Raw genomic sequence first — 26,870 nt, 5'->3', positions numbered from 1 at the left:
GGTCTTAATTATCATGGATGCGGCGGGACTGTTATTTGATGATATGATAACTACCATGTATGAAAGAAAATATGTTAACTGTATTAAGGAGAATTTTATTATAATTCATTCAAATAGTTTTCTATATCTTTCCCATAATTGTGCTCTTGCCATGTTCAAGTCCTAAATTATCCGCATTTTCCATGTTGCTTGTTGATTTTGTACGATAACATAGGTTGGCAACATATGTCATTCACTATAAGATCAGTGGCAGAGGTAATGAATTTCCTAAATAAATTACATTTTGCTTCTTCTGAAAGGCCTTTTATACATCCTAAGAGCTTCTTAACACCAGTTAAAACCATCAACATATGGGACATTTTATCTCTTTGCTTTGTTTTGTCTTTTCAGCTGGGGAAGAAATTAGTTTAAGAAATGCTAACCAAGCGTTACTCCTATACAACAGCTACAACCAATTTATGCATAAACAAATTATGGCAAGTGGAACATTCAGGTCTAATATCACCTTAATAGAGACGATTTGATTTTTCAACACAAGAAGAAAATTAAATTATAGCACACCTTTGGAGTTGCTGAGTCCACAGCAACTGTAGAACCTTTATGTTCATGAATTTCAGACATAAGCAAACCTACTAAAAAACAGACCAGGTATTCTATGGGGTTAAATGGAAGACCAATTTGTGTGCAGACATTCACAATACAGAAAGACATCGTATTTCTATTATTCTGTACAAAGGAAGACGATGCTGACGGAATAAAAGCCATAAAGGAAATTGATGTGCTTGAACAATGAGTTTATAGATTTAGACTGATAAACTCAGAAGGCCACTTGAAATATCGTGTATTTCGAATGGGCGCTATGAGGCAGAGGGAGCAGCATTCAAGGGTCAACAATTCATTTTCTATTAGAGTTCACGTTTAAGTGACCCTCCTCTTCTAGGTATCTTCCTGGCCAAACAGCTATTTAAATTAAATTGTTAAACCATATACTAATATATTGGTTGTTAATAGGAACAAGCATTTGAAGGAAAAGTTTTAAGTTTAGCCGCTAAAAGCAATTGCACTTTGCTTCTACTAAAATTTTAGGCCTTCAGCTTTTCTGCATCCAAATAATCTCTTAAAACTATCACCTGCTGGGTTTTGCCTTTTTAGCTGGAGAAGAAATTAGATTTTGAAATGCTAACCAAGCATTACTCCCATATAACAGGCACATCATCAGGTGGAACATACAGGTCTACCATCAACATAACATAAACTTGATTCAATTTTCAATACAAGAAGCAGATTAAATAATAGCACACCTTTGGAATTGCTAAGTCCGCATTACTCCCATATAACAGGCACATCATCAGGTGGAACATACAGGTCTACCATCAACATAACATAAACTTGATTCAATTTTCAATACAAGAAGCAGATTAAATAATAGCACACCTTTGGAATTGCTAAGTCCGCATTACTCCCATATAACAGGCACATCATCAGGTGGAACATACAGGTCTACCATCAACATAACATAAACTTGATTCAATTTTCAATACAAGAAGCAGATTAAATAATAGCACACCTTTGGAATTGCTAAGTCCACAGCAACCGTAGAACCTTTGAAGTTCATATGATTCAGACATTATCCGGTATACTGAATCTGAAAACAGACCAGACAATACTATGAGGTAAAATGGAAGACCAAAACAACAAATGATTAAGTTCCACAATTATTGATCTTCCAAATGACACCTCAAACACTATGTTTATAGTTTAGAATCTCTCGATTAACACTATGTATTCTACAAATTCACTTGAACAAAAAACTAGAATACAAAATTTTAAGACTCAAGCTCCACTTCCTGCATTTTCATGCATTACAAATCCAATTCCATGTTTTGTCACTGGATCCTGAAATGCAAGCAACTTCAAATTTCAATATTTGAATGTAAAAATAGTGAGGATGCTGTTCAATGTAGAATATACAAGCAAGAAACTCCAACAAAATAACAAATTAGATTACAAATAACTGGTCATTATTATAAATTAGTGTAAGTACTTATTAAACCTGAAAAGGAAATGTCAAAAACACCAATAACACTCAACTTTGTTAACTTGGCAAGGCCAAGTTTCCCTAAATCAAAACCCAGAAATGGAAATGTTAAGATAAAACAAAAATATTTGAAATTACCATTAAAGTTAAGAGAATTAGGATACCATATGCCTTAGGTGTAAGCATCTATAAGTGAACTATAGTTCATAAAGTAACTGCAACAATCATCAACAACCCATCCAATTTTAATTATTTTACAATCCTACAGAATTAATTAGTGATGCATGCGGCCCTTGAAGCATTTAGGTCTGCTAGATATTACTAATTGCACCAAGAGGTGGTGAATGTGATCAATAATTTGATACCTGCCAAAATCATCATCTGTGACACTAGGAGGAATTCTAGTAACAAAAACTCGAGTCCCACCCTTAGAAGTTAATACCATTTTTTCCTATTGAAAACAGTGAGTAAAATGTTCTGTAAAGACAAGTGAAGAAGAGAGCTTTTTCTCATGAACATATTGTAAAATTCAATTTCAAGAATTTTATATATATAAATAAAAAATCAAGAGATTATCCCAAGATGCTACAAATTATCTTGGGAAAATAATGGCAAGGGAAAAAGGCAACATCTACAAGCAAACTGCTATAGCTGTATAATGGAAAAACCAAATCAAATATTTCTTCAACATTTTTTTTTTCCAATAAGTAAATAATTCATTGATTGAAAAAAGGTGCTACCCTAGTAAATGGGCTGCATACATAAGAGTATTACACAGAACAGAAAAAAAAATTTTGGAAAGTGAAAAATCAAAACTAATAGAATAAAAAACTGGGGAAAGCTCAAAGAATTCAGGAATTTTAGGAGGCCTGCAACAGAGAATGAAGAAGGTGGTGAAGACCAGTCATATAAGGAAAGTCATCAAATGGTGTTGGTAAAGGCTACGAGCTGAAAATTTGATTTTTTCTTGATTTCCTATGAGGATGTCTAGCGATAAACAACTAACAAATTATGTTGTGATAACTCGGTTTTCCATGAGATAAAGAAACATATCAATGCAGATGATCACCACTTAGTACTGGTTTTCAGCATAGAAAGTTAAAAACATACTGAGCAGGCTTAATGGATTTATATTTCAAGCCAGCCATTGTAGGTACAATCTGTCCAATCTATTGTAAAAAGTAGGTGGCTTCTGGCCAAGAAAAGTGGACTCACTGCTGAGATGCTCTAGGGGGATTATATGCCTTCATAGGTCTTGGTACTATATTTATTTTTGTGCTGTTTTCCTCACCTTCTATGATGTATTTTCCTTTGTTTCTTATTGTATCCAAAATAGAGGTACACTTGAGGCTAGCTTTTCTTTAGCATTGTATCTTTTATATTCTCTTTTAAATAAACAGTGTGTCACAGACTTAATATATTGTACAATTAGAAAATAAATAGAGAAAGTTCTTTGGTAAGAGGCACCATATTGATCTTTGTAACAAATTGGTCATAACAGATATCTATGAGCCAGCTTCAAGTGCATGGAGGAAGAATTTTTTAAATTTATCATAGGCTATACAGCTTGTTCCACAAAAGGTCCTATATTTGAAGAAATTCAAGAGCTTCTCACAATATAAAATCAGAATGGTGAAAGTGAACATGAAGACATTAGGCAATACTTCATCTTGTAGATATAAGTCTTAACCCTTAATCTGAAGGATCAAGCAACATAATTTACAATTATTTGAAGTTCAATCAATTAATTTTCAATTTCAAAACAGAAATAGCTTTTGTCTACCAGCTACCAAAGATGATTTTACCTTCTTTTTTTTCTTTTTCTTTTTTAAATTTTTTGTGGCAACTAAACATAAGTTAAAGAAGGAAGTAAAAAGAGTTGGGAGTAAAACGACAGGCCAATCAAGTTTAAACACACATGCATTGAATTAGTTTAATGCAAAGATAATTTAGCACAAATGACAAAACTAAGGTCATAGGTTCTTTACTCTTACGCAAATCAAATGATTGGATACTTAAGACTGTAACTTGGGCTCTTATATAGAGCTATGGACAACTAATTCTGGGCTAACTTTGTTGCAGAAAACAAAAGGACGAAACTTAAATAAATACTAGTAATCTCATTTAGCTGACTGAGGACTCCTATAGTGAGGAGGCAACACAACTATAAGATCCATCTCTAAATACAACATGCCCAATCATCCAAATACACAGCCAGTCAATTTTCTGTTTTTTTTTTTTTTTTTTCTTAATAAAATTAAATCACAAGACAATGGGAACAGAAAGCTGTAAAACCAAAGATTTGGAACACAATACAGGAGGTAACATCAAGAGTGTAATTGATGGCATCTTGATGATATTCATTACATCACCAGGTATGCTTACAGAGTAGTATATGATGTTGCAAGTAGTCTTAAGACAAAAGTTTCTAGTGTATTGGTGGAATCCTGATGATATTCTTTATACCATGTATGGTTATAGAGCAGAAAATGATGTTGCAAGTAGTCTTGCAGAAAAGTTTCAATTGTATAGCAGGAAAAAAGCTATGTCTGGAAGCCACTTAAGTCTAATTCTCTGGTTTCTATACAAAGCAAACTTCCTCTCATGGATATTTGAGAAGTAGATAGACCTATTTGGGTTCCGGCCAAGGGGAGCATTTATATCTGCTAAGAAACCTGGAGTCCAATTCAATTGAGGTTGTGTGAGGTTTATTGGTGGAAGCTAATCTGGTTTTTTACCGCCTTTTCTAGACATGATTCATCACTTGGCTTGCTATGAGAAAAAATTATCCACTTGTGATAAATTGTTATAGTGGGGGTACAAGGGGATATTCTGTTTGCATTATGCAGAAGTTGCATAAAATGTCCAAACCATTTATTTTTTAAATGCAGTTTGCCAAAAAGATTGTGGAGGGAAGTAATGAAGAGATGCCTCATAGACTCTCCTGAAACAAATTGGATTAAATGGGGGTTGGAAAGTTTAAAAGGTAAGCTGAAAGCTTCCTCATGTAAGTTAGCATGGGGGTGTGGTTTACCATTTATGGAGTCAGAGAAATGCAAAATTTAGGGAGGGAAAATTTAAAGTGAGGAGCAGTTGTTGGAGAAATGGAAATTGGGGTAAGGATGAAAGCCAGAGGGAATTTCAAATACACTAGAATGAAGAGATATCTGTGTATTAGTTGGAATATTCCATTATCTGTTTTCCAAGTGAAGCCGTTTTTTGTATGTGATGTCCTAGTAAGGGTCAAGATGTCATTAGGAAAAGTTAGAAAGTGTTTTGGAAAATTTGGAAAAGTTAAAAACACCTGGTCCAAGATCATGTAGGTATGCAACTTTGGAAAATTTGACTGACAGGAAATTTAAATAAAGGATGATGACTAATTTTGGAATAAATTTCTGCAAACTGTTACACTCAGAAATTTTGGAAAAAAAATGAAAAAATTGGGTAGTGGTAATGTAAGTTGAAGTTTCGCATGGGAATGTTACATCTAATCAAATCACAAAGAAAAGAGGAAATAAATGTGCTATTTTTATAAATCTATGACAGAAGACTATGGGGTGAATGACATACCATGAACTTAGATATGAAGAGCTCAAAAGTAATAAAGGCAGCAATGCAAGCAGAGGAGAGGTTATTCTACAACTTGTTTTCCCGTCTTTAAGCATGGAATCAACGGAACACCAAAGCTGATTTGAATTCCATATTACCTATCAAAACAAAAAAGAACTTCCTCATCACAGCTTCTAATTCTACCGGGTCTTGCTTTAACATTACAATTTTGCTTATTTCTTTCTCTACTGTCAATCATCAGTTGACAAATGAAACCCAAATGATCAGATAACACATTTGCATAGATTATTAGTATTAGTAAGCAAGTGGCCCTACCACTCATGCTGCTATTTGTTATAAGATTAATTCTATCATATGTTTTAATTTTGGTGGTGACAGATTCTACTGTTCGAAAGCTGCTTTATGATTTCTTGATACACTATTTGTAAACCAAAATTATCTTAAGAGGGCTTAGAGTGAGGAAGACTAAAACATATACAACAACAACAAAGTCTTAGTCCCAAAATATATACAAATATAAAAATAAAAAAAAAGGCCGTAAATATTAATTAAGATTGCTTCCTGTTGTGTGCCACGTAGGATTTGTTCTCTCTCTCTCTCCCCTTCAAAACTGTTTCAGATCACCAGCTTACTGGTTTCTTCAATAAAATGGTAGTTTTCACATGACCACTTATAAAGACAACGATGGTGGAAATTGAGTAGATGCAGTGCCAATATGTTAGTTGGTCTCAATGATCATGGAGGCAGCAGCAGCACTGTTACTAGATGATATGACTAGGTACTTTGTACAAAATAAATGGGGTGGTATCAAACTAGTCATAAAGCATGGAGACAACTAATGTTAGAAATATGTCCGACTAATATGCAGCATATGCCCATGCTATGTTTGATATATTCATTCAATAAATTATAAGTTCATTCAATATATTCAAATTAGGCATTCGACCATTACTTTAGTCATATGGATTTGTATGTGTACCGAAATGGACCGAATAGACCAAAGTGGACCAAATAGGGCCAATGTGGACCGAATTGAACTAAGGTGGACCAAAATGCTACACTGATGTGGCTCAATAGGAGTGTAGAAGTAATAAATGATATGCTTCAATTTTTAGATATTATATAGATTTGTATCAAATAATTATTTTCATCTAATAACACATGAATATTTGAACACCATCAAGAATCATCTACCAAATAAATCTTAATTAAATTAGCAAATCTACTTAATATTATATATATGATCATAACATCACTCATAAATAATTTAAGTGTATTGAAGGAAAACACTTGTCTAGAATCCACTTAGGTCCAATTCTCTGGTTTCTATACAGAGCAAACCTCCTCTGGTGGACATTGGAGAAATAGATAGACCTATTAGGGCCAAGGGGCATTTATACAATGCTGTTAGGTCCAATTATAAGTTTATAACCAGTGTCACACTAGATGCATCCATGATATCCTGTCAACATATCATACATGTCGGAACTATGTAATGGGACACTTATGTTGTATGTAGAATCAAGCAGAAGGTAGTATTTCCCATTTTATCATTTGAAACTTAAAAATAAAAATGAGAAAATGATAATAAGCTTCTTACGCTTATCTATCACCCAAGTAAACATGCTCAACAGCTACAAATTTTTAGACTTCCCTTCTCAGCTTAATAAGGTAATAAGGCATGGCATGGTCCTCCTTCCCTATCATTGACCTCACCAGACAATGGCCTTTAGACTAATCATTCAGTGAATTAAACCTTTGCAGCTTAATGTAAGATAAAATAAACTTTTCAGCTCCAAGAATCCATTGCTTTCTGTGGAAACTAATCAATCCGTTGTAGTCAACAATCTTTGAATTCATCTGCAAGAAAAATTCTGAAACCACCTATTATTCGGAAAATGTTTTTATTGGACAGAGAAATGATTTTATTATTTTTCCTTAACTTCTAAATCTTATTCTGGTTTGTGATTATTCATCTTGAGCAGAAGCAGTAGCTGTACCAAGATTGATAGGTGTCTCCCTTCAGAAAGCTAGTTCGCTATGTAAAAAATGTGATGTTAACAATACCGTAAGTTCCCTAGTACCAGATGTTAACAATACCGTAAGTGCTAAACTGGTTTTCTACAGCCATTAAGAGACGTGCCGCACATGCTTTCATCCATTGGCTTGTTATGAGATACATATTATCCTCTTGGGGTAAACACTTCTAGTGGGGGTACAAGGGGATGTTCTGTATTCATTTTGAAGAAGTTGCACAGACAGTTGAGACCAACTATATTTTGAATGCAGTTTGTCAAAAATATTGTGGAGTAAAGTTATGAACAGATTCTTCATAGACTCTCCCAAAACAAATTGAAATAAGGTTGCTGAATGGGGGTTGGAAAGTTTAAAAGGTAAAGAGTCTTAAAGCTTCCTTGTGTAAGTTAGTCCTTATGTAAGTTAGCATGGCAGGTGTTATATACCATGTTGAGGAAAGAAAAAGACCACAAGACGTAATGAAGAACAAAACAAATTTTGATTTCAAATTAAAGACCAAGACACTTCTGCATAGACACACACCACACTTTGCTTACACAATAGACACACACATCAACTTTTGCCTTTTACACTTATCCAAAACTAAATTCTTATAATGCACACACCAACTCACTCGCACTTGCTTTGCACAACGGACACATGCAATTTACTTTACCACACTCACTCTTGTAAGGACACATACACTCACACTAGGATTTGGTGCTTACACTTCACACACCAAATAAGCATTATCACTTCCTATTTATACTTGGTTCAAGTCAGTTAAGTCACCGACTTTGATATTTCTAGCCCAGTAACAGTATACTGCTTTCTCTAAGCTTCTAGACATCCTAAAATTGTGGCTAGACTTTTATTGTGCGAGAGAGTCTTGTAGAAAGAAAATTCCAGAGAGAGTGCAAGAGAGAAATTTCTAGAGAGAGAGAGAGAGAGAGGTGGTGTTTGATTTTTAACATACCATTAATGGAGTCATAGAAATACCAGAATTCATGGAAGGAATACTTAAAGTGAGGAGCAGTTGAAGAAATGCAAGATTGGTGTAAAGATGGCAGCTAGAGGGAATTTCATAGACTCTAGCATGAATATATCTCTATGTGAAAATTGGAATATTCTACTATCATTTCTCAAAATGAAGCCATGGAATCCTGTGCAGTAATGCTAAATTGATTCCTGCCACTGTGTTTCCAGCTAAATCTATAATTTTTATGCTAGGTGCTGTTGTGATTGTATTTGGTGTTCTAGTAAGAGTCAATATTGCATTCGGAAAATCCAGAAAGTGTTTCTTTAAAGAGAGTTTTGCTTTGCTTCAAATATGTCTATATCATGTCTAGTTGTTCTGTTGTTGCTATTGTTATGTTGTGTATGGCTTTGTACTGAGTGTTTTCTTAATAATATTTTTCATTCATCCAACAAAAAAAAAAAACTAAGCCCAAGTTCATGTAGGAATGCAACCTAGGAAATTTTGATCGACAGGAAAGCTAAATATAGGAAATACACAAGTTTGGTATAAATTTCTGCTCACTGTTGAAGTATTCATCCACAGAAATTTTGAAAAAATCCAAATGAGGCAGTACTGATGTGACTTGTGAGTTGAAGTTACACCATGGGGAAGTAATATTTAATCAAATCACAAAGAAAAGAGGAAATAAATGAGGTATTTGAAATCTATGACAGAAAACTGGGGGGGGGGGGTTGGATGCATACCAGTAGCTTAGAAGGAAAAGCTCAAAAGTAATGAAGGCAGCAATGCAAGAGGATATTGTACATCTCGTTTTCCCTCCTCCTTAAGCATGGAATCAATGTGAAATCTGAGTCTTTTAGGCTGAACTTCTTCAACATTGCTTATATCTTTCTCCATTATCAACCATCAATTGACAAATGAGACCCCAATTATCAGATAAAGAAGTCATGTAGCAGTGATAAAGCCCACACTTCTGCACATTCAAGCTTTGGCAGTTGCTAGCAATAGAAGCTTCCATGCAATTGTATTGATTCAACCAATCTGGACGTGATCCACACAATTTATAGGACTGCCACATCAATGCACCTAGATGGAACCACTTGACATCAGTTTCCAAATGACAAATAAGACGATGAGAAGTTTCTTATTTAGAATTGACAAGGATGGTAGTTGGATGATCGTAGTCTGATAAAGAAGTGCATTAAAAATATGATTTTGACCAGCAATAACCAAACAAATGATATAATTGATAGCATAGTATCCATCTACTGCAAATATTCTAAGAAAGAAATTAATATTATAGCTTTACTCTATTAACTCAACAGAGCCAACTTGTCATATAGACACATGCACAACAGGAGTTCTAGACAAAATTTAGTCCTTAAATCAAATTATTAAAATAAAAACAGAAAATAATGATATTTTTGAAGTTTGTTATATTGGGAACCAGAAAAACAAGTCAGAACTCAGGAACCTAATTCAACTGTTTTAGGCCTAATTCAAGGACAAACTCAGCACAAAATACAAATACCAAAAAGGAAAATTTCCACAGCTTTCCAATCAACCAAGCAATGGGTGGTGTGGTGTGAAGTCAAAATAAAAAAAGAGAAAAGAAGGGTCCTTTAAGTTTTAAAATAGTTGCCCTACTTCTAAATGATAAAATAGTTGCATTATTTCTATTGTACACGACAAGAAAGCTTTGCAAATAATTTTATCTACTTTGCTGCAATTTAACTTCACTTGGAAACAGGGGCCCAAATTTTCTTCATTCCATTTGATTTTACAACACTGGAGTACCATGCATCTATAATCTATTGCATTCTCCTATGGAAAGTTGTAGTAAACTAAATACTATAAAAAGAGAGCAATAACAGAGTTCCGAATATACCATCCAGCACAATTGAAAAAAAAATGACTACCATACAATCAGCTCCACATGCTTTTTCGTCAGCCAGCAACATGACAGTTTCTCCTTTTCAACAAAGTCCAAATAAAATACTTCTTCATATCCAGTATGAGGTAGCCGGCAGAAATGAGAAAACAAATCACCAAACTAAAAAGAACCTTGTCATAGAATAAAAAGTAAAGAAATTCAACGAATTTTAAAAAAGAAAGAAAGAAATATAAAGCTACCAACAAGCTCTGTAAGAGGGAGAAAAGATATAGACTTACAAAAAGTCAAAGACAAGAAAGTTGATCAGCCAATTTCATCAAAGCTACCAATTTCACTGGGATTTCTCTTCCTCGCAATCAGAGTCACCTTGTTCTTGTGTGCTTGAATTCCCAAGCCAATTTCCTAAACGTGGAATTAATCTTTCAATCAGATTAGGGAGTCGTATCCTCTTTGGGTGTGGTTCGTCTACATCATTAGAGGTAGCTTCTCCACTAGGTCCAGCCCCTTCCCCATCAGAGTCATCACGGCTTCGCTTAATTTTGTTATCTTTTTCTGAATCGTCAAAACCTTCCTCATCATAAGGAGCGATGATGCAGCTGCTAGGCCCAGCCTTAGTTTGGTTTATTAGGTCTTCAATGTCTCGCTCGAATACCAGATGGGCCCCGCATTTTGTAACCTCCAATCCTGGACCTTCGGGTTCAAATTTAACTTCAATCTGGCTGAATCCATTAGCGTCGACTTGATTCAATATTTCTATCAATTCCGCTCCAAAGAATGCAAAGGGCACATATCTCAGCAACAGCTGATACGGTTCAATCTTACCAAATTCCACGGGTAAAAGACGGCCCGAACCAACGGAACACCAAAGTATCTGCTTTCCATAATCTTGAATATGATGCTTGCGGAATACAAAAACAGCGCTCACAGCGATTCCCATCAATTTGTTACCTAATGAATCTGAGGGCACTTGCAGATTCACTGAACCCCCCACATTTTGGTGGCTAAACCATTTCGGAATTTCACTCCCAGGAATCACGACATCGTAACAATCTCGCTGACCCTGAAACATACAATTCATGATGCTTAGAACTTCACATGTGAGAGAGAGGGACAGAGGGAGAGAGAGAGACAGACCTGGGTATTAATGATATAATGTCTTAGCATTGTTGAAAACAGGTCACCGCAGCCTTGATTCGTGATCAATTTATTGCAATTGAGAAGACAAATTTTCGGCCGAAAATCATATTCTGGCCTTAACGATAATGTTTCCAACGAGGTACACTGTGTTGCATCAATAAAGTCAATATTTAATGGAAGCTTGGGCAACATTCGAAGATGAGTGCAACCATTCATATAAAGATATCTCAGATTAGATAGTTGAATGATACTTTCAGGAAGGCAAACAAAATTATTTCCCCTTAGATTTAAAGTATTTAAAGATGACAAGCACCCAAGAACATTAGGAATTGTCCGAACACTGCAATAACTTAGATCAAGTTTGGTCAAAGAGCATAAGCCTATTAAAGAATGCATTAGCATGCCCACGAGATCTGGACTTCTTCTAGGTTGCATCAAAGGAAACCTCGTGAGCTTATTAGATGATAGCCCCACACATTTGGAGAGAGTGAGTTCTTTGAGATTTTTTAAGTGAACAAAGGATGAAGGTAGGCTTGTTATAGCCGTCCCACTCAAGTATAACTCCTCCAAACCTTTGATTTTCGCCAAATTTTCTGGTAATTCATTAAGTTTTGAGCAACCAGATAAATTAAGAATTTTTAAAGACATTAAACTATAACAACCATTCGGAAGACGTGAAAGGTTTTTGCAGTCTCTTAGATCCAATTTAGTAAGGCCAATTAAATGCTCAATTGATAATGGTAGCCCTGTTATAGCAGTCTCATTCAAAGAAAGTTCTAACAAACATGACATATTTCCCACAATCTCTGGAAACTTCTTTAGTCTTGAACAACCAGAAATAATAAAAGTTTCAAGAGCTTCCAAGTTGATCTCATGAGGAAGGCTTTCGAGACGTTTACAACCATTCAAATCCAATCGAATAAGCCTTTTGAGATCTCCAAGAGATTCATGTATCTTATAGAGTCTTGTACAACGTCGGAGGATCAATTGCTTAAGATTTGGGACTCCACTAAGGTCCGGGATCTCAATCAAGTTTTGAGAATCCCTGAGGTCAATGAGTTTTAACTCATTTAAAATCTGTTATAACCCAAGAAATAATTAGACGAACTCATGCCTTAACGAAAATGAAGGAAAAACACATTTGCATAAGTGAAAATCTTACCATAATTCCTTTCCATAGTTGTTTTATGTCACTGTAATGCATTCTTAGTTCAACAAGTTTGTTTGGTTGGAAACTAGTTGGCATGGATTTTAAAGGATATCCACGCCAATCTATTATGCGTAACTCGTTAGAAAGATAATTGAGGCCTTGTGGAAGTTGAATAGGACCTCCAATGAGGTCTTTTGGAGGATGCACATAACCAATTTTAAGAAATCTCAAAATTTTCATCTTTGAGAAGGCTTCAGCGCTCAAGCGTTCCTTTGCTTCAATAGGCATGTTTAGCATTATGCATTTAACTACCTCTGTTCCCTAGTAACCAAAAACAATGAAATTAGAAAATTTTTAGAAGAATTTGAAAGAACATATATACTTTTCTAAATTCAAGTTTAAACTTGTCAACTTACAGCATTACTTGTCAATACATGCAGGACATCCTTTAAACTCCATAACCTACTACGTTTACCAGGCTCTTCAGGGGATTCACGACGAACAATGTCTTGACCCATTTCTTTAAGTAAATCATGCATCTCAAGAGCTCCATCTGAAGCAAAGGTTATAAGAGATTTGTCCTGAAGAACATCAATATCGTAGGTATAGTGACCTAAACTTTCTAGAGTATCTCTTCTGCAATAGTTGTCCATGTCTTTAAAGAGAAATGCAATATCTAAAAACAAATCTCTTTGTGTATCATCAAGCCCATCAACACTCATTTCAAGTACATCCATAATGACTCTATTAGGTTTTGCTTCTAATTTATCTCGAGCACTTTTCCATACATCAAGTGTTTTACCAAACAATGAAGAACCTAAAACTCTAAGAGCTAAAGGAAGGCCGTTAGCGTAACTCACAAAATTTATAGACAAATCCACATAATTTTCTTGAGGATGAGGTTTCTTAAAAGCCTTCAAACTAAAAAGCTCCAAAGCTTCATCATCATTCAACCCCTTAGCTATATATATATCAAACACCCCATCCCAATAACTGTTCAACAAATGACTATCTCTACTTGTTACAATGATTATACTCCCTGGACCAAACCAATCCTTCCCAGCTAATGCTTTTAGTTGTTCATCATCATTCACATCATCAAGAACAATAAGAACCTTCTTTTTGCAGAGTCTATTCCTTAGAATTTTCTTTCCCTCTTCAACATCTGCAATATTTTTTTCTGCTCCCATGAGGATCTTAGAAAGAATATTTTTCTGTAAAGAAACTAGACGTCGTCTTTTAGACTCTTCTCTAACATTAGCAACAAAGCTTCTAGCTTCAAAGTCATGAAAAATTCTATTATAAACTTCTCGGGCAAGAGTTGTTTTACCGATTCCACCCATTCCACAAATCCCAACTAAGCGGACACAATTCAACCTTTCACCCAAGCATAAATCCAACATTTCCTTCACACGGGAGTCCATTCCAACGAGGTGCTCGGAAACAAATGGGACTTCACGATCCAACTCACTATTTATTCTTTGAATGATTTTTTTGATAACTTCTGATTCAGAACTGCAAAGAATATAGCAGAACAACAATTTCGATGAGGCAGAGCTAGAGATGCATTAATTTAGAGACAAAATATTCAGCAAACATACAATCTGAGCTTCGTTCAGTAAAAAAAGGGGGAACTCTACAAGTGTATAGTATGCACGTGGAACAAACAATATATGCATGCGATGTTGTTCAACCAAAGTCCAATTCGAGCTTATAATTTCCTAGATTTGTCATATACTAAGTAAAAGAAAGATGTCATATGGCAAAGTAAAGAAAGTAACGATAAGAAAATTCAGGAATTAAAATAAAAAATAAAAATAAAAACCATCATTCGAAAAGAAAAGAAAGGAAAAGAAATTCTTACTTATCCTTTAGATGCCATCCAGAGAGATTGGTAACTTTGGTCAAGGCTGCTCTCCAAGTCTTCACATCATCGATCTTATCTTCGAACCGATTTTCATGTTTTGCAAAAGCTTCCGCGAAAGACCCTCTCTGATTCCTGACATCACTAGGATCCACATAGTGGAACACAGGAAGGATTGTCAGCTTCTTCTTGTCCATGCACTCAACGATCTTTGCTAGTTCGATCAAACACCAACTCGACGAAGCGTATTGTTTGGATAGAACGACAACAGCGATTTTCGATTCATCTATTGCTCTCAGGAGCCCTGAGTTAATCTCTGTTCCTTGCTTGAGTCTCTCATCGTCCCTAAATGTGAATATGCCTTCTTGCTTCAACCTATCGTATAGATGGTCCGTGAAATTGTTGCGGGTGTCGGTGCCTCTGAAACTGAGAAATACATCGTACTCGTATTTGCATCCAGGAGTAGAAGAAGAAGGAATAGATGAGGAGGAGGAGGAGGAGGCGTTTTCTATGGCCAGAAAAGCCATCGGAAATATGCTAGAGATATGTATTAAAAATATATTAAAATAGTTTTTTTGAAGTGTAACACACAAAAGAAAATATAAATAAAGGAAGAAGAAAGCAAATTTGAGTCGGATTTTAATTTCAAGAAGTGGAAAAGAAAAAAGGAGATGGATAAAGTGAGTTCACAGATTTTTTACGAAATTGCAGAGAAAACTGAAAAGCTCCAAAATTTTCTTTTGAAATAACGCTGGATTCATGAATGAGTTACAATAAAAATGAGTGGAGTTTTTGTGTTTGGAAGTGAGAGAATGCTGGAGAGGGACAGGCGTTTATACATCAATAATTAATAAAGTGATCTCCGCGTAGTCGTAGTCGTGACATCAATGATATATGGGCTTATTTTCGCATGGTTGTAATAAGTAATTCTCTTCTAAGTTCTTTAGTCAAAGCAGCGTATGTGTAAAGTTGGAATCCCTGTCCTCCCCTCTGCCACCGAGGAACCATCCTAGCAATGCAGTGAGAAATCACGAGGAAGCCCTTGTAAAACATATCTTAAATTCGTACTATCGATTAAATTGATTAAATTTTATAAGGATGGGTTTTATAAGGATGGGTGTAAAATTTATGTTTTACATTATTTAATAAGTGATTACCACATCAGTATTTTACTTAAAATTTAATACATCTTACTACACCTAATAATATCTCAATAAATTTCCAATTTGGTTGGATTTATATATGGGTATTAGAATTGATTGAGTATAATTGTGTTTATTCTTAAATATGTAATAAGATGATGTGACATGTTGGGATTGGAGGGGTAAAACATAGGTTTTACATCACATCCTTATAGAATTTAATCTCTCGTTTAAAATATATATGCCAACTGAAATTTGTCACACCATTACAAATTTTACTACTATATAAGTTTATTGATTAGAAGAAAAAAAATATTAGAAATATTATTCTTGTAATTTTTTGTTCTGATCATAACTTTATTCTTCTTTTAAATAAACTTTGACCATCACAATTTTAGAATGTAATAATGTGTTAAATTATTGATAATGTTAAAATTAAATTATAATTGTAACTTTTTTGGTAATATAAATAGTTATTCACAATAAAAATTATTTATAATTTTTAATCTAATTTTATAAGTTTATAAACGAAAATTGTTCTATCTAAATAACTCAAACACTATCATTTCAACTATAATTTAATTGTTAAATATTAGTATCGATTTGTGAAGGAATAAAAACTTTTAGTTGCAATGTTTTATATATATGGAAAAATAATAAGTTAATCAACTAGTTTGTGAACAAATTTAAGCTTGTTTAACAAGAAAATGATCCAAGCTGAAACATGTAATCTACTTTGTTGATAAGCTCGAGATCGGCTTGTATTCAAAATAAAATTAAACGAACAATTTTGAACTTTTAATATCTGTACCATAAAATTTTTTTGGTTCTTCTTTGTTCACAACCCTACATAGACATAATTAACAATTTATACATAAAACATTACTGTAAGAAGGTTAAGTCTATTTGTTATTACATTAAAAACTTCAAAAAATTATGTATTTGGCGAAAAAAATCACATGAGAATTTCCAATTTTGTGTGTGTATATATATAATAAACATATAATTTCATTTTATTGCCAGATTGGGTTTTACTTCTCTCTGTAGGCTGCAAGTTTCCTATCTAACGTAACCAATGAATCCAACATTCCTCCACACGGAATTCAATTCCAATAAGTTCCTCGATTGTATTGCTATTCACTTTAATTTCTACCAGTCTTTACTTGTTACCTATAGTCTGTTTGCAGGGCTTCCTCATCTTTTCCTAAATCATTGCTATGATATTTCCCTGGTGTCAGAGGCGAGGACACCCACTTCGTCTTTATATACTTGGAAGTTAATATGAAAATCCAATAAGAACCCATATACATATACATACATGTATATATATATATATATGCCCTTTCAATAATTCTAAGTTTTTTTTTTTTTTTTTACTAACTTCAATAATTCTAAGTCTTATTTTACCGGGAAGATACCTAGAAGATGAGAGGCCACTTGCAGACTGATTGATTAATGTCGAAAAAAAATTGAATACTTGACACGTGAATGCTGTACCTTCTGTCTCACTTTTTTTCTTTTGGTTAGTCAAGACAGAAACCACTGATCAATGTATGACTATTCGTCATAACTTTTGAAAAAATGTAACATATCAATTATCATGCTACCTTTTGAATTTGAGCTCATATGCACATTATTTAGGACAGTTGTCACTCCCAATACTTTCCTACTAACCAGATTCAGATTCACATTTTGTCATTTTATTGGTGTGTTTGGAATAGTATGTTTGATTTGATTTGATTTTTACGAGATATTTCATATCGGTTAAGGTGGTAGATATAAAAGTAGTTGATAAAATAATATTAATAGTGAGTTTAGAGCTAGCCAAAGGTTTTAATATTTTATAGCTCAACTAATTGACATATTTTTTTAATAAACTAAGAGGAAAAAGGAGAAAAAAAAAGGTAAGAGAAAGAGAAGTTTTTTTTAACCCAATTTATCGAGTTTATTAATTAGACAAATTACTGAAATTTAAAAGAACCTAGGAACAATAATGAAGTGAAAATACTATGACAAATGTACTCATTAAACATGTTGGAGAATGTGCTCTCAAGAGTTTTGTTTAGCAAAATTTGTTTGATTTTTGTTTTTTGTCTCTATTTTTTTTTTTTCAAAATTTACGAAAACCTTTTGTGTTTAAATCCTAAAAATAAGTTAGTAATTTTTAATTTTTTATCACACATTTAGTATAAAAATTATAAAAATATATATTTTAATAAATATTTTGCGAATAAACTATAGAAAGCTATGAGATATCCAAACTTACACATATAGTTTGGCTTTTGGTTATATCATAACCGTTTGTCTCAATATTTTATCTTGTTTATTTATGCAGTTCTAGAAAATATTTAAATTAGGTTACAATTGTAAACCTGCCATTGTTATAATTTATTTTCCTTAACTTATTTTAATTAAAAACATTAATTGAACAAAAACATATATTAAAAAATTAAAATATATAATACTGTATAAAAAATAAATAAATTAAATCAAATCAAATAAACTGTTCCAAATATATTATTAAGAAGTAGAAAAAAAAAATCCAACCAAGTTTCGGAGGAAAGCATTGAGCAGCGACAAAAGTCCTCGTATAATGTGCGCAAATGACAAGCTTGCTCAAATTCAAAAGCTACCATGATTAACGTTATTTTTTTCTTCTTTTTTTTTTTTTCCAAAAAGTTAGAAAGTAATAAAGAAAGTCATCATTGGTGGAACCGTGGAAGTGATTTCTGCCTGCATGAGCGTGATCTGCGCGTAGAAGAGTTTGTAAAGCAAGCCAATAAAAGATCTGACAAGTGGATAATTATACATCAATAATTAATAAAGTGATCTCCGCGTAGTCGTAGTCGTAGTCGTAGTCGTAGTCGTGACATCAATGATATCTGGGTTTATTTTCGCATGGTTGTAATAAGTAATTCTCTTCTTTAAGTTCTTTAGTCAAAGCAGCGTATGTGTAAAGTTGGAATCCCTGTCCTCGCCTCTGCCACCGAGGAACCATCCTAGCAATGCAGTGGGAAATCACGAGGAAGCCCTTGCAAAACATATCTTAATAAAGTGTTAATTCTTACTATTTAAAAATGATAATTAAATGTAAAATTTACATGATCAAGTAATTAAAAGAAAATTCAAATCCAAATGATCTTGTATTGTAGAATTGAACAATGCCACGTACAATATGACCAAAAAATAAAAAATGTTGAAGAATCATGTACACATAAATCTTTTTCTTTTCTTTTCTTTTTTAAAGTTTAAATTTTTTAGCAAAAAGAAAACAATTTATCTCACTTTTGACTAACAAAAAGAAGAGTAGGCCGTTCTTTGAGTGCGCTCTTTATTCCTTACCCTGTAGAATAAGTCTCCAAAAAAGAATAAAATAAAAATGAGACAGCGTTCACATGTCTGACCAGTTAACCATTCACACATATAAAGAAGAAGAAAGAAACGGTTTGAGTTTAAAGCAGCGTATTTGTGAAGTTGAAGTGGTGAGGAACCATTAAGAGCACCTACAGTAGACGTGGGATATGTGCCAATGCTAAATATTTGGCACATATCTCACCCCAAACACCATTTGAAGACTTTTATCAAATGTGCTAAATGTCATATTTTTTGCAATATACTACAATACAATCACAAATTTCTCACGGTACGGTAAGATATGGTATATGAATTTATTAAATTTTTATTCCTGTTTCTCTCTCATATCTCTTTCATCTTCTCCTTCAGCAACTCAGTATTCACTGCCTCCATCTCCACTCTCCCGTACTCTTTCTTTTTCCCTCTTCCCTTTTGATCTATTCTCTTCCCATTCGTGAATATGAGCCACCACCGATTTCCTCTCTACCATCACTGATCTCCTTCACCGGTTCCCCCCCCCCCTTTTGTTCGCTCTCCCCTCCCTATTCTATCTCAGAGTCGCCTATCGGCGTGGGTCTCTAGGTTGTGGGTCTCTGTTCTATCTTGAGCTGCCGATTCGCTGTTCGTTGTTCTCAGAGTCGCCGATTCGCTGTTCTATCTTTGAAGGTTTCATCGATTCACCATTTCTCTAAAGGTTTCATCGATTCGTTCTACATCTACTGCATACAGGTAAGTTCTCCGTCTTCTCTGTGATTCTCTGAGATTGTCATATAGTCATATAGTCATTGATTCTCCGTCTTCTCTGTGATTCTCTAAGTTCTCTGTGATTCTCCGTTTTTTGGTTTTTTTTTTGTTTTAAATGGTTTTGACCGTTTGATGTCTGTTTCTTCGTAAGAAACAAAAATGAGCTCTGGGTATTTTTGATTCTGTGCATGTTGGATTTTCGGTTTCTGGGCATGTTGGATTTTAGGGGACCTTTGATGGGTTTCTTTCAAAGTTGAATATTGTGTTTGCTATAATGTGAATTATGATCGTTTTATTCGAAAAATGGACTTTGGGGTTGGGAAATATTTATTGGTTAATTCTCATTTGATTGAATTTGGTTTTTTTCGAATGAGTGGGGAGGGTTTGGTTGTTTGTTTGAATTGTTCAAGTTTTAAGCCTTTGGGATTAAAACAGTGAGGTCTTAGTAATCTAATTAACCATAAAGTATGCTCATGATGCTAGAGGAATGAACTACAAAAAGATATATATATATAGTTAATTGGTGGAGTTGAAGGCTGAAATCAATTTTAGGTTTAATAGGTAGAGGTGTTGATGGTAATGATGAGTTCTCCAGTATACTGTTTGCATTCTTGAGTCATAAGCACTTGCGAATTTAATGTACCCTTAGGTTTGTAGATATTAAATTCTTAAATGGTTATGGCCTGTTGAGCTAATGTAATTTAGTTACACAAATATGTCACTTGATTGATTTAAATTGTTGAGTTTGAAAGGGTGGGCATTCTTGCTACTAGTTTGTAGTTTTGTACCTACTACGTTGTAGGACATTGGTTAGCATGCTCAATGCCAATGTCTATTACCTTAGGTACCATATTAGGGAATAGGATAGTGAGTTTTGCTCTTGCACCTATTTGTAGACATAATAGGATTTTCAAAGGTCAATACAATCTGCTAGATAGGATAATGAGTGTCTTAACTTGATCCCTTTTGATGAAAAGCAATTAAAGAAAAAAAAATAATAAGAGAGAGAGAGAGAGAGAGAGAGCTAACTATTCATAACTATTTAGTCCTGGGATTGATATTATATCTCAGGTGTTTACTGTTAGATAGGCAACATAGATTCCTTAACTATTTACGGAATGATTAATTTTCTAATGCTGCACCATTTAATAAATCCAACCATTGTAATCCCTATAACTCTAAGGCATCTTGCAATCATCAGAAAGGCATTTCCATTTCCTCTATGTGAAGTTGCTAGCTAAGAACAGATGATTCTGACTCTCACCTTCATCAAGGCATAACACACATTGGTTTCTCTGAGTGATTCCATGAGAGAGAGAGAGAGAGAGAGAGAGTGAGTGAAATTCTAGCATCTTTTCTTCCATAAACCTGTTGTAAAGGGGTCAATGGGATGCCCTTTTTTGAGGCTCTTCTTTTCATCGTCCCCTGCAGTTGCTTTCTAAATCTTACCAATTATTGAGAAAGTTTTGGTGGGTCTATGAGGAGAATGTGACATTTTTCTCAAACTTTCTCCTTTTCTCATTATCAATAACAAACCAAATGTTGGAGAGAATAGAATTTTCAATATTTATCTTATTTTCTCAGCAAGTGGACCGTATGTAGTTTAAGACTGTCAGTTTGCAACCCATGGGAATTGGAGAGTTGTGGCTATGATGGTTGAGTTTGTAGATTTGCAAAAGATTAATTGACCTATTTGATAAGTACTAGGCTAATTGAACTAAGCAGGGGGCACTGCCAATTCCTACAGGAAGTTTCACTGTCAAACTGGCTATATCATTTCAGTTGCAAACTAGACACTAATAATTATAATTACCATAAAATTGTGTTGAGTATTGAAAACATTCAACTTTTTGTTTGTCATGCCTCTGCTCTGTCTCTCCATTTTTTTTTTTCCTGTGTTTGTGTTTTAACTTTTCATCATTTGGTTGTTGAAGACTTCTTGCTGCATTGAGGAAATCTTGAAGTTCTTGAAGAAGAAGGACTTTGATGTGACAATTTCAGATGATGCCGGCCGTTTTGTGTGCAATTATGTATATTGTCATTCTCTCCGTTTTGCGGAACAGAAGGGTCACAAATCTTTATTTGTCCATGTGCCTCTATTTTCAAGAATCGATGAGGAAACCCAGATGCATTTTGTAGCCTCCCTTTTGGAAGCTATTGCATCTACGTGTTATTGATATGAGTGCTTATTTGAACATTTCTTGTTTGTTTGCCATCTTCTGGTGCATGTGAATCATTTGTGTCAATACCAATCTAGTTGTAAAACATCTACCTATATGAACTTTGTGGTCTGCTGTTTGTTCATTTGTGGTCCTTCCTATTCAGAGCAAGTCATCAATATGTAAAATTCAGGTGTATGTTATGTCAAGAAACTGCTGCCCAATTTCTCAAAGTCTGTCATTTTTCTTTTCTCTTGAATTTCTCAAATTCAGGTGTTTGTTCATTTTTTTTCTCTTGTGGTTTGTTCAAACTCAGTATCTTTTTGAGTTCTTGGTTTCTAGATAGGTCTTGTTTTGATCAGTTTGAATTCTTTGATACTGGAGACAGCTCCTTTTGCCCATTTGCTCTCACTCAGTGACAGGTTCAACGTTTTTTTTATTTATTTTTTATTTTAAGGTGATAGGTTCTGAGGTTTTTTTATTGAAGTTCCCAGGTTCTTTTTTTTTTTTGGAAGGTGATAGGTTCTAAGTTTTTTTATTTTTATTTTTATTTTTTTTAAAAATGCTTAAGGAAATATTAATTTTTAAAAATATCACAGTTGAATTATGAGGATTGTTTGAAAATGTTACCGTTAGAATTGATGAGATTTGAAAATATGACTATTGTAGGACAAATGTTACCGTTGGGAAGAAAGAATAAAATAAGAATTAAAAAATAATATTTAAATGAAGTGGTAAAAATATAGAACATCTGATAAATGAGATATTGTAAAATGATGTAGTAAAATAATAAAATAAGCTTTTGATGTGGCAAAATGACATAATTTTTACAACGGCTGCTACGGATGCTCTTATATTATAGCAATGGAGTAGGAAAAGACAAGATATCTTTAAAAATTGTAACTTTTATTCTTAAATAGACTATTGGATTTTGTCAGAGCATTACACTGGACATTAACAATTAAAATATACTAACTTTATAGCACGCGCATTATGCTCCTAGTCAGAAACTCACTATCTAATCCTAAAACACAATGAATGTATAGCAGCTAAGACATGATAAGATTAATATTTAACTCTAAAATTGAGCTCAATGATTGCGCATTAGACCAATGCATGTGAAATATTAGTTTCCTACTTAGTGAGGGAGATAGAAATTTATACAAATCAATAATTTTTTGTTAAATGAATTAAAGATTACTCATTAGAGTGTATTAATTTTTTGTGGGTTCTAGTTAGGTCAATTGGTAAAAATGTCATTAGTTGAAACTTTATAAATAAATAAAAAAGTTTTAGGTAACATAAAATGTATATAAATCAATTAATTTAAAGTAAATTAAATAATAATCGGCACTTTTATATGCCTTAGTATACAAAGGAAAATTTTGTCCTAAAAAAAAAAAAAAATATATATATATATATATATACACAAAGGAATATCATAGAAATATAATCATAACATTAAACGAAAACTTTTCTTTTTGTTTATGGGTTGCAATGTATAACATGTCTCAAATTTGTAACCATAAAATTTATAGCATCTTTTCTTAAAAAAAAAAAAAAAAAAGAAAATATAAATAAATATAGATAAATTGGGGTGTAAAGTGTTAATTCTTACTATTTAAAAATGATAATTAAATATAAAATTTACATGATCAAGTAACGAAAAGAAAATTCAAATCCAAATGATCTTGTATTGTAGAATTGAACAATGCCACGTACCATAAGACCAAAAAATAAAAAATGTTGAAGAATCATGTACACATAAATCATTTTTTTTTTTTTAAGTTTAAAGTTTTTAGCTGCTTCAATAACAAATACGGTAAGAAATGAAGATCTGATTCGACATGTCCGAGTATAAAGAATTTGTAGAACCAATACTTATTTTACTTAATCAGTACCAGCAGAAGAGAAAAGTGAGAGGGAGTAATAATTTTTCTACATGATCAGTTAGCAAGTGGCCTCACCATCTTCCAGGAATCTTCCTGGTAAAATTATTGAAACATATAGGCCCCACTTCTCCTTCTATAATGACTAAAGTAATTTTCAATTTTGAGTCAAAGCAGCGTGTACATGTCTGTAAATAGAGTTGAAGTGGGTGTAAGAAGACTAGCTAGGAAGACCAGCAAACAGATCATAGGTTAAGTAAAGAGTGGTGGAAATTAACTGGAAAGCAATACAAACAACGATCTTATTGGAATAGAATCCCGTTGGCTGCTCATTGAAGTAGAAGAAAATAACGCAGCCTGTAGAGAAATCTATAGTAAAATTATGTGAATGTGCGTACTATGTAGGAAAACATAAGTATATAGCATGAGCTAAATTTTATGGATCAAAAAGTATATATTTTTATAGAAAATTAATTTACTTGATTTGGAGTCCCTAATTTTTGCTTAAAGAGGAAGACTTAGGTACAGTACTTAGGTATTGTTCTTTACGTTCTTCTTTTAAGATTCTGTAATCTGAATTTTTTCTCATTGGATAGAAGTGTTTTTTTTAATTAAATAGTTACATAGCTGAATCTTAAAAAGAAAACTTAACAAACAGTACCTAATTAAGGTAATGTATCTAAGTTTTGTCCTTATTTAAATAATTATCCGTTGGTATTATAACTAATGTCAATTAGATGAAAAATTGTTCAGCTCAAAGATGGTGTGGAAACAAAATATTTAAGAAAAGGATTAAATAGATTCTTGGATAGAATTTAAAGATGCAAGAGCAATCATAGCTTTGTGGTAAATTTTAACTGTAATTAATGAAACCTTTAACCTGGTCATTGCAATAGGTTGAGTGTGTTGTATTCCAACATATTATATTAAGGAAAAAAAATAAATAAATAAAAAGACAAAAATTAACTCCCACCAAGTTTTGGATGAAAGCAATGTACACCGACAAAAGTCCTCATATAATGTACAGCTGACAAGCTCGATCAAAAATCAAAAGTTAACATGATTAACGTTGCATGTTTTTTCAAAAAGTTAAAAGTAGAATAGAGAAAAAAGTGAGACAGATGCTCCGGCTTTCACGTCTCAAGTATTATTTTTTCTACATAATCAATCACTTTGCAAGGCCTCTCCATTTCCCGGAATCTTCTAGGAAATAAAAGATTTAGAATTATAGAAATATATGGGTTCTTTTTTAGCTCTGATTTATTCATAATAGCCTTATTATTTAAAGCTCTCTCTCTATGCAGGTTTTGAGTGCAAACTCCATGGGATTTGATTTTTTTAGGGTAATACAAAACTTCTTTATCATGTCCTAATTTTTCAAAAATTGATGTGTCTCTATGTCATACACATACCCATATTTGTATCTGTGTCTATGCTTCTTAGATTATATTACATTTATCTTATTTTCAATTATGAAAAAAAAAAAAAAAAAAGAACAGCAAAGACTAATAATGCCAGTAAACTGTTCTAGAGAAGTTTAAAACTCTTTTCTTACGAATTTCTTACGACTTTCTCCTTATATAGCAAGCATTTCACAGCAAACAAGAGAAAATTACAAACTGCAGTACAATACATTTATCTTGTTCCATTATAATATATTAATAGTATACTTGTAACGATTACAGGGATTGAAGTACAAGTTCATAATCAATGAAAATGCTATCCTTGTGTCCCATGAATCCAGTGACAGTCCTTGACAGCAACACCAATAACTACCATGTCTTCAGTGTTCAGTCCTCCCTATTGGAAACCAACAGAAAGAAATAACACAAGTCAGTAGACAAAAGTGGGTCTAGAAATGGACTCACATCTAATTACATCATATTTAGATCGATAAATTCAAATGCATGCATATCAACTTAGCTAGAATCACTCTTCTTGTTAAATAAAATAACATATATATGAAACCAAACAATGAAAATGAAGATCAAGATGCAAGAATCAATTTTTTGGGGAACTAAGAAACACTTTGCTGGGTGGCTGCAATTGCTAACCTTAATGCTTTATAGCATACAGGTATACTGATCTAACATCTTCATACTCCCTAATAAAGTCATTAAGCTGATTGACTAGTAATTTAGCAGATTCCTATGGAGTGGAATAACTCATTTACTGAGTTGCTTGAAATTCAATGTGTGACAAAGAGTGCTGGAGGTTTGGGGCTCAAGAGAGTTGAGGATGAGGCATATATGGAATCTTTTTGCTCTAGTTGGCTCAATTTGAGTGTGGTAATTAAAATTTCTCTAAAATGCTCTTGGGGATGGAGAAAACTATCATTGGTGGAATCTTGATTATATTCTTTACACTAGCCACCAGCTATGGTTACAGAGTAGTATGTGATGCTGCAAGTAGTCTTAAGGCAAAAGTTTCAAGTGTATTGAAGGCTAGGAAAAACAACATATGCATTGATTTAGATTAAATTAAACGCATATGCATTGATTTCTCCCATATACTTTTATTTATTAAGATTTAAGTGTTTTTAACTGGATCTTCATATCACATTTTTCTTATTACGCTCCAATTGAGCCTTCTCATTCATCACATCATTGGCCACTATATTATTCTTTTTATTATTTATTTTTTACTTTTAATTTTTTGAAAATATTAAAAATATAAATATATATTGACTTTACAAATTCATCTTAGGCAGTTTTAATTTTACATATTCATTTACTTTAATTTTGATGTTATAACTAAATAATAAATCAATAAAAAGTTAAAATTAAAATATTGTCTATTCATATTCATCTTGGGCATAATGCGAAGAGCATACATGCTAAAGTGGAAACACAATAAAAAATGCACAAGATGCAACATTAATCCACACTCAAATGCCAATAGGCTAGTTAATCTTTCTTGCATAGGATGCAACTA

At 33.2% G+C, this 26,870-nt stretch overlaps 2 protein-coding genes across 12 annotated transcripts; one reads left to right on the top strand and one right to left on the bottom strand.

Moving 5' to 3' along the window:
• Positions 1 to 1,349: 1,349 nt before the first annotated feature.
• LOC115959450 (TMV resistance protein N-like) lies at positions 1,350 to 15,495 on the bottom strand. Of its 11 annotated transcripts, none has more exons than XM_031077839.1 (10): positions 14,649 to 15,495; positions 13,201 to 14,299; positions 12,797 to 13,105; positions 11,632 to 12,711; positions 10,776 to 11,557; positions 10,492 to 10,626; positions 9,347 to 9,689; positions 5,609 to 5,745; positions 1,568 to 1,896; positions 1,350 to 1,434 (listed from the first exon to the last, which is right to left on the bottom strand). In XM_031077839.1, exons 1-5 carry the CDS (start codon positions 15,173 to 15,175, stop codon positions 10,829 to 10,831), a joined length of 3,744 nt encoding a protein of 1,247 aa, XP_030933699.1. In that variant the 5' UTR covers positions 15,176 to 15,495; the 3' UTR covers positions 1,350 to 1,434; positions 1,568 to 1,896; positions 5,609 to 5,745; positions 9,347 to 9,689; positions 10,492 to 10,626; positions 10,776 to 10,828. The 11 variants fall into 11 exon arrangements, with proteins under 11 accessions (XP_030933699.1, XP_030933709.1, XP_030933700.1 ...); XM_031077840.1 differs by lacking the exon at positions 1,350 to 1,434 and adding an exon at positions 2,404 to 2,489 and having other exon boundaries at positions 1,494 to 1,896; XM_031077847.1 differs by lacking the exon at positions 1,350 to 1,434 and having other exon boundaries at positions 1,494 to 1,896; positions 10,492 to 10,667.
• A 3,690-nt stretch (positions 15,496 to 19,185) lies between these two features.
• On the top strand, positions 19,186 to 22,282 carry LOC115959996. Its single transcript, XM_031078687.1, has 3 exons — positions 19,186 to 19,272; positions 19,727 to 19,873; positions 21,823 to 22,282. The coding sequence occupies exons 1-3, from the start codon at positions 19,186 to 19,188 to the stop codon at positions 22,063 to 22,065; spliced, it is 477 nt and encodes a 158-aa protein (XP_030934547.1). The 3' UTR covers positions 22,066 to 22,282.
• Positions 22,283 to 26,870: the final 4,588 nt, after the last annotated feature.

Source organism: Quercus lobata, chromosome 9, assembly GCF_001633185.2.
Source record: "Quercus lobata isolate SW786 chromosome 9, ValleyOak3.0 Primary Assembly, whole genome shotgun sequence".
Taxonomy (NCBI): Eukaryota; Viridiplantae; Streptophyta; class Magnoliopsida; order Fagales; family Fagaceae; genus Quercus; species Quercus lobata.
The sequence above is the reverse complement of the archived record's forward strand: the minus strand, read 5'-3'. Positions and strand labels throughout refer to the sequence as shown.